The sequence below is a fragment of the Nicotiana sylvestris genome, chromosome 2, assembly GCF_000393655.2.
Source record: "Nicotiana sylvestris chromosome 2, ASM39365v2, whole genome shotgun sequence".
NCBI classification, from domain to species: Eukaryota; Viridiplantae; Streptophyta; class Magnoliopsida; order Solanales; family Solanaceae; genus Nicotiana; species Nicotiana sylvestris.
The window spans coordinates 49,950,162-49,958,319 of NC_091058.1; the positions used below are offsets into that span (position 1 = coordinate 49,950,162).

Sequence of the window (8,158 nt, forward strand, 5' to 3'; positions counted from 1 at the left end):
CCATTCCCTTAATATAAAATGTTCTACAAGTATACGAACCGCAGGGTACATACAAATCAAATAAAGGAGGGCATATTTTATAGAGGAAATTGGGAAAAGAATAAATGACATAGCGCATAAAAACAATATGCATAAAGTAAGAAACCAATCATTAAAATAAAAAATTTAAATAATTAAAAAAGGAGAAAAAATCGAACAATATGCATATAGCAAGAAGCAATCATTGTATTGTAAATTAAAGAAAAGAAGAGAGTGTAAAAAAAAGCAATGTCATAATATTAGGGAAGCAAAATGTAGAAAAGGAAATGTTAGTGTACTTATAGTAAAACATTTGTCTTTTATGAGAAGCGGATGCAGGGCATTGGTATCGGGTGCAACTGAACCTAGTACTTTTGATGCGAAACAATAACTTTATGTGTAAAATTTTAATAATATTACAATATATAGCAATATGAATCCATAATTTTAAAAATATAATGGGTTTAGCGGTAAAAACTTTATATGTTAAACCCATAAAACTTAAATCCTATATTCGGGTGGGTCTGCTTCTATATATAAGCGAGTACTTCTATTTGGTTGTCCGTTACTTCACTCAAACTTTTCTCCAACTTTTCAGGCGTTTCAACTATCAATGGAAGGAGCTCATGAAAAGCTGCTGCACCTCACTTGTCAGTTACTCTCTACTCTTCTTCTTCTTAGTCTTCTGAATTCTCTGTGTCAAATCAGGTGTGTACGGCTGTATATATTACTTAAACAAAATTGGAATTTCAATGATTTTGGGTAGTAGCTAGATTTCATGTCTGTATACCCTTTTTTGTCTTCTCCCCACTTTCAGCCTTTAATTTACGGGAAAATCCTGTCATCTGAAGTTGTAATTCCTTGTACATATAATTTTTTTCTCCATGTTTGTATCGCCATCTCCGGGTGTTAATTAAGAGTAATTAAAGATCAACAAAAGAAAGAAATGATAAAAGTTAGTAATATCTGCTTTCATTAAATTGGAGTTGAAAAAGTTAGTTCCTAATTTGATTAGTGTGACTTAGGAAAGATGTTTTTTTCTGTTTTTTCCGGTGGTTCGACTAATTCGTATTTGCATCGCGCTAAGATTTACTAAAGATTAAAACAATTCGCTAGCCAAGATTCGCTGTTCCATCACACCCTGCTGGGTATTTCTCTTGCTCCAAATATGGCAAAAAAATGTTCTGTTTTGACTGTTAATTAGTTCTGTTACGGCTTAAGGTATATATTCAATTATTTTTCCATCTCTAACTTTGATCCAATTTTCTAAAGTCTTGCATGAGAACTTTTGAATAGATCGCTTCATCTTTATCGATGGTCTATAAGTTTAATCTATTCATTCAAATTTGCTTTTCACTCTTGGCATTTATTTTTGATTTTCAAAACTATATATCGAATAGATTTTCTTTTTCTTTCTTAAAAACTAGAATTTACTACTAAGTTGTTAAATTGTTAAGCATAAGTCAAATAGTATGAGTTAGTTACTGTTAAGGACTGAAAAAGACAACTGATTTGGGTCGAAAATGAAACAAAAAAAAAAGTTGTTCTGAGTTGAAGGAAGTATATTCGTTTAGTTGAATCTTTGGTCTGTCTATCACTTCCATATTGGGTTGATTCCTTTTTAGACAAGAAGACGACTAGTTAATATAGTAAAGTTTTAACCTTGCTGTCGTGGGGGTGAAACGATTGATATTCACCAAACACTCTTCTTCCTTTGCCACCACGTTAGAGAATCCCTCCCACCAGAAAAAAGGTGGAAAAAACAAAAAAAAGGGTTGGCCATGATTAAGATATTCACATAAGGATAAATATTTTATATAACATGTCCTGTAAATTCCATTATATGTTTGAATCAAGTTTGGATTTAATGACCTACGATAACATTTTGTGGGGATCTTGTAAGAGGTTGATGTCTAGGGAGCAGCACTTGAAATATGGGTAGATGCTTGATGCAATATGATTCTGAATCATTTCATGTTACTACTCTCTTTCTCTTAATATTATGACACTGTTTGAATCTTCAAATGTCTAATGGTTAATAGAGGTACAGAGAAGACTTCCAATTAAGTAATGCACTAGAATTCGAACCCCTGATATTTTTACTCAGATTGTGACCATTAGGTTGTCCTTTTCTGGACTTGAAGTTATTCAATATCAAGATTCAAGACTATACAAGAATGGGTAGCCAATTTGTTTGATTGACATCTTTCTGCTGGCCTGTTTCATATGACAGTTGAGGAAGCGGAAGGAATAGAGACATCTGAAAAGACCAGCAGGCTTCAATCAAGTAAATTCATATTGTGGCTCCAAATATTTATCTTCACGTTCTTCGCTCTAGCTGGTCAAGCAGTTGGAACTCTCTTGGGCAGAGTATACTATGAGCAAGGTGGCCAAAGCAGATGGGTTGCTACATTGGTACAAACTGCTGGCTTCCCTATTCTTCTACCTATCATTTGCTATCCTTCAGCCACAAATCACAATGAACAACAACTTATCATTCACCAGCCTTCTATATTTGTTCGTGCTTCGGTTTACATCTTCCTTGGTTTATTTCAAGTTGCAAACTCTATGTTATTTACAGTTGGAGTACAGTACCTTCCGGCCTCTACATATTCTCTAATTTCCGGTTCTCAATTGGCGTTTAACGCACTCACCTCGTTCCTCCTCAACGGGCAAAAGATCACGCCACTTATATTGAACTCTGTCGTGCTTCTCTCCTTTTCATCCTCGGTCATTATGTTCCAAAACGAGTCGAGTGACAGCGGAGAAGTATCTCAGGCATCCCTCTTAATAGGTTTTGCAGCTACCACTATAGGGTCTCTTGGTTATGCGTTGCAGTTCTCTCTAACAGAACTCGCGTTTCAAAAGGTTTTCAAGAGTGGCTCGTTAAAAGTCGTCATGAAAATGTCGTTTTTTATTGGTCTTTTCGTAACACTCGCTTCTACAGCAGGGCTTTTTGCCAGTGGCAATTGGAAGGATTTGGGGAAGGAAATGGAAGAGTACAGATCAGGGAAATTGTCATATGTTATGAACTTGGTTTTTACGGCCATTTCTTGGCAGATGTATGCTGTTGGTTCAATTGGATTGGTTTTCAAGGCGTCGTCTTTGTTCTCTAATGTGATCATCAATTTAGGATCTTCAGTTGTGCCAATTTTCGCTATGGTGTTCTTGAAAGATAGGATGAGTGGTTTGAAGGTGTTTTCGCTGCTATTGGGATTGTGGGGATATGCATCATATATCTATCAACACTATCTTGATGATTTAGAGGCAAAAGCAGGAGATGAAACTAAATCCTCATCAGTTGAGGATGATGATTTTGAGGCCTCCCTTATTTAGGATGATAGTTTAATCTATGTTAGTTCAATCTGTAATATTGTTAACAACTGTTGGAATTAGCTATTCATGAATATTACTCTATATATATGTATATTGTGTATTCTTTCTGATGAATGGAAAGGTATAGTTCTAAGCTATAATAGAGAAGGTTTAGTCACTAATTAACTGTTCATATATAACTTGTTCATAGACAGTGGTTGCACGTGCACTGCTGTTTATATATTGAATTTGCATCTGGCAATATTAATGATCATATTCATCATACAAAAGCATCAAAAGTCATATGCTTCATCTATTTTTTAATCTGAATATCAGTGTGTGTCTGTCGCCATGTCTATTGAAAGTGTCAGACAAACGGATGCTTCATCTTTGTTTTTATACCATGTGAAAACGCAAAACTTGAAGAAAATTGCCATTAGTGTAAGGTTATGTGCTTTTTTACTTGCCTGTTTTGCTGATTTATGTATTGGATATGTCTCTGGCAATATTGATCTTCCTAATTATCGAAACAGAAGCATGATAAGGCGGATTACTAGATAGCTCAACAATTTGAGAAACCTATTCAAGTTCATAAAATATTAGCATCAGTTTCCAACAATTTTTAAATTGTCTTAACTACAGTACTTTTAATAAGCAAAACTCAGATTTAATACTTAGGGGTCCTTTGGTACAAGGTGGGATTTCTCATGATATCCCATTGGTGGGATATTCAATGAGATTAGCTATCCCACCTTCTATATGGGATAACTAATCCTATTATTTTAATATAAAAGTTATTCCTAAATTAGTTAATATGCCAAACCAAAATATGAAATAAAGTTAATTCCAGATTTTATTTTGGGATTATTATCCTTATCCCACTGACCAAAAGACCCCTTCAAGTATCTTTAGAGGAGAGTTGATGGTGGTCATTTTCTTTTTCTGGATGATCTAATTAAAGCATAAAAAATATCTAGTGCCGACAGTTTTTGGTGGAACCCCCTAATACAATGCATAACTCGTTAGGAATATCTATTGCTTTTGTGAATACTAGCTAGTACGTTGAGCAATTTCAAGGTAGTAATAAATTCCAATAAATAATCTTATCTATTTCTTTGACAATCCTAAGCCTCGGAATTTCCTTCCCAGAGATTTCCAACATCTTTCCCAGTTATTTGTAGCCTGATTAAGCTTCAAGAAATAAAATAGTAAGAAACAACCTATACTTTATAGCATCTTTAGCCGGAAAATTAAATGCAAGGTGCTTCTATGGAAGGATCACCTCACCAAAAACTGCTGCATTTCACTAGTAAATTCCTCCACCCTTTTTTTCTTTTTCAGTCCTTTTCTTGTATATTATTTAATATTTTCACTTAATCAAACAGGCCAGGAAGCAGAAGATATAGAGTCAATGTGTGAAAAAACAGAGACATGTCCACGTCCTGACTCAAGTTATAAGCTGAAATTATGGCTCCAAATATCTATCTTTACATTCTTGGTCCTCTCGGGCCAGATAGTTGTAACGCTGCTGGGTAAAGTTTATTACGACTACGGTGGTCAGAGCAAATGGATAGCTACCCTTGTACCTTTTGCTGGTTTTCCTGTACTGCTCCCTCTTCTTTGCTTTTATTCCAACACAGATATTAATAAGAACGAACCACAACAAGTTCATTATATAGAGCAGTCTTCTTCTAGTTATAATTTGGTTTGTGCATTAATTTGTGCCTTTCTTGGTTTACTTCTAGCAGCAAACAGCTTGCTATATTCTGTTGGTTTACAATACCTACCAGCTTCAACTTATTCCTTAATTTCTTCCACTCAATTGGCGTTCAACGCCATATTTTCTTTCCATTTCAATGGCCAAAAAATTACACCACCTATACTAAATTCCGTCGTGCTTCTTACTTTATCTTCAGTGCTCATTATTTTCCAAAATGAGTCGTCTACTTACGACAAAGAAATATCTTTACATGGATTTTTGATAGGTTTTTTGGCCACAATTATTGGAGCTGCTGGCTTTGGCTTACTTGGTTCTTTAACAGAATTAACATTTCAAAAGATATTAAAGAATGGATCTTTTAAAGTTGTTATGCAAATGACAATTTATCAATGCTTTATTGCAACTCTTGTTGGTTTAACAGGGCTTTTTGCTAGTGGGGATTGGAGGAATTTGGAGAAAGAAATGGAAGAGTTTAAATTAGGGAAAGTGTCATATATTTTGTACTTGAGTTTAGGAACTATTTATTCTCAAGCACAAACTCTAGGTTCTATTGGATTGATTTTCAAGGTATCTTCCTTATTCAGCAATGTGATTTTAATACTAGGGGCTCCTCTTACTCAAATATCAGCTGTTGTACTATTGCATGATAGTGTAAGTGGTTTGAAGTTAGTTTCTTTGGTTTTAGGGTTATGGGGTTTTACATCATATTTGTATCAGCAGTATCTTGATAGTTTGTTGGCAAATGCTGTTGAAATTAGAACCTCTGATCATGATGTTGATGAAGTAGAGTCCCACTTATGAAGAAATTTTCTATGGATAATTTTGTGTTATTAGCCCAATGATGTTTCGTGAGTTTACAAGTGTTTGTGAGATTTTGCCAAAAATCAATATGTTGTACCCACTTTTCGGGTTCTTATAATTAACAATCACATGAATTGAAGTTATCATCCTTAATTCTATCACTTAAATACCCTATGATAAAACTCAATTTTTAATTTAGCAGTTGTTTCCTAATACTTATTTATTTAATGTATCATTGCATGAGGCATTTGCATCTATACCCAGTTTTTGGGTCACCATTTAACTTATATCCGCTTTGCACAAAAAATTGCAGGTGTACCCACTTTTCGGGTAACCTCACATATACGGGTCTGAAGTAGCAAAAATTTATATCTGAAGTTTGAACTTCAGAATTTTTTACCTGAAGTGTGCAAAACTTCAAATATTTTTGCCTAAATTTTGGCCTGACTTGCAAAGGCAATCATATAAACTTCAATTCATAGTGCAACGGCAAACTTCAGTTCATAGTGCAAGGGCAAGCTTCAGTTCAATTGTGTATGTCTGAAATTTGAACTTCAAAATTTTTTTGCCTGAAGTGTAGCCTTATCAAGGCAAAACTTCAGATATTTTTGCATGAAGTTTGGCCTGACTTGCAAAGACAATCTGACAAACTTCAGTTCATAGCAAGGAAAAACTTCAGTTCAATTGGGTATGTCTAAAGTTTGAACTTGAGATTTTTTTTGCCTGAAGTGTAAACTTCAGAAAATTTGTAATGCAAATTTCCACATCAATGATGTTTTGAGATTTTGGCAGCAGTTGAAGGACAATTCTATGCATAATTTTCAGTGATGAAATTGCACAACTGCGATCTTTACTTTTGGTTGGTCAAGGGAAAACGGTCAGCTCAAAATCACTGGCATCCTTTTACACTATTTATCTCAAAAGCACAACTTCTTTAAAAAGGGGAAAAAATGGGTTTGGTCATATCCTAAACTGAACTGCTCTCGGCCTCATCAGAAAAGAAGAGGAGGAAGAAAATGAGCGCATAGGTTAGGAGGAAGAAGAGTAGGCGTCTTAAGTTGTCAAAATTAAGGTATAGATTAAATAATTTTAAAAATATAGGCATGGGTTAAATGGGGAGACCAATTAGGACACCCCGTGTAATTTTTTACCTATTGCATTAGTGACTTAGAGTTTCAAAAACCGTAATAAGAAAAGGTTTCCTGGATCAAAATACTAAATTTTGACTTCTTTATACCCGTTCACTGGGTTTTAGTGTGGGCTTCTAGTCATTTACCTGTTTGGTTTAGGACTTTTTTATTTTTACCTCGCATCAGAGACTACTTATATTTGAATCCGAAAAAAGTATATAAAATTTGTATATTTTTTTTTCTGTATGTTATATACAAAAAATATATATTTATTCGGCTATTTTTTTAAGAGCAGCTATACAATATCATTTTTCCATTAGTTTATACTAAGCTTATTTGCACTTACTTTTTTATTTTATTTTAAAAAACTAGTATAAATTTAGATCATGGAAAAAAAAGTGAATAAAATTTTGATGATAGCATGCTCTTTATTATTATAGTTTCTAAAATCTAAAGACAAATATGTTATATAAGGCATCCTGAAAGCCATTTGTTGCCTGAGCCCAGTCTAGAAAATTATACCTAATGACCTTTGAAAATAGATAGTCTTATTTTTTTATCCTTGCTTGTCTTATGAACAAACTTTTAAGATAAAAAGTCAGAAATATTTCTCATGGGACAAGCGATGACTAACACTTGTTAAATTTGAAGTTCCCATGAGATAAGCAGGGTAAAAAAATTAAAAGTAACACCCAAAGTGTCCTATTTGTGCAAATCACCCAGCTCAGTCCGGAGTAGAGCTAGATTTGTAATACTTGGACCATGATTGGTGTAAAAATAGCGCGGTATAATCAGTTTTCAGACTGGTCATTCAAAAATAGTCAGCGTTTACGAAGTCAATGAAAAATAGCCACTATTTTGCTGTAATAAAGACCGGTCCAGCATAATATACTGGAGTTCAGTGCACATGTATATGAACTCCAGCATATTATGCTGGACCTGTATACTTTGCTGACTCCAGTATAATATACTGGAGACTGGAGCACCGGTGCTCCAAAATCCAGTATATAATACTAGACAATTATACTTGCTGGAACTCTAGTATATTATGCTGGAGTTCTAGTGTACTTATGCTGGAACTCCATCATATTATGTTGGAGTTCCAGCATACTTATCCTGGAACTCCAGTATAATATGCTGGAGTTCAAGCATACTTATGCTGGAACTCCAGTAT

General features: G+C 34.3%; 2 protein-coding genes across 3 annotated transcripts; both read left to right on the forward strand.

Moving 5' to 3' along the window:
• Positions 1 to 586: 586 nt before the first annotated feature.
• Positions 587 to 3,494, forward strand: LOC104231308 (purine permease 21-like). Its single transcript, XM_009784281.2, has 2 exons — positions 587 to 668; positions 2,252 to 3,494. Exons 1-2 carry the CDS (start codon positions 632 to 634, stop codon positions 3,352 to 3,354), a joined length of 1,140 nt encoding a protein of 379 aa, XP_009782583.1. The 5' UTR covers positions 587 to 631; the 3' UTR covers positions 3,355 to 3,494.
• An 823-nt stretch (positions 3,495 to 4,317) lies between these two features.
• Positions 4,318 to 5,892, forward strand: LOC104231309 (probable purine permease 10). Of its 2 annotated transcripts, XM_009784283.2 has the most exons (3): positions 4,397 to 4,642; positions 4,719 to 4,936; positions 5,475 to 5,892. In XM_009784283.2, exons 1-3 carry the CDS (start codon positions 4,588 to 4,590, stop codon positions 5,532 to 5,534), a joined length of 333 nt encoding a protein of 110 aa, XP_009782585.1. In that variant the 5' UTR covers positions 4,397 to 4,587; the 3' UTR covers positions 5,535 to 5,892. The 2 variants fall into 2 exon arrangements, with proteins under 2 accessions (XP_009782584.1, XP_009782585.1); XM_009784282.2 differs by having other exon boundaries at positions 4,318 to 4,642; positions 4,719 to 5,892.
• The last annotated feature ends 2,266 nt before the right edge of the window (positions 5,893 to 8,158 follow it).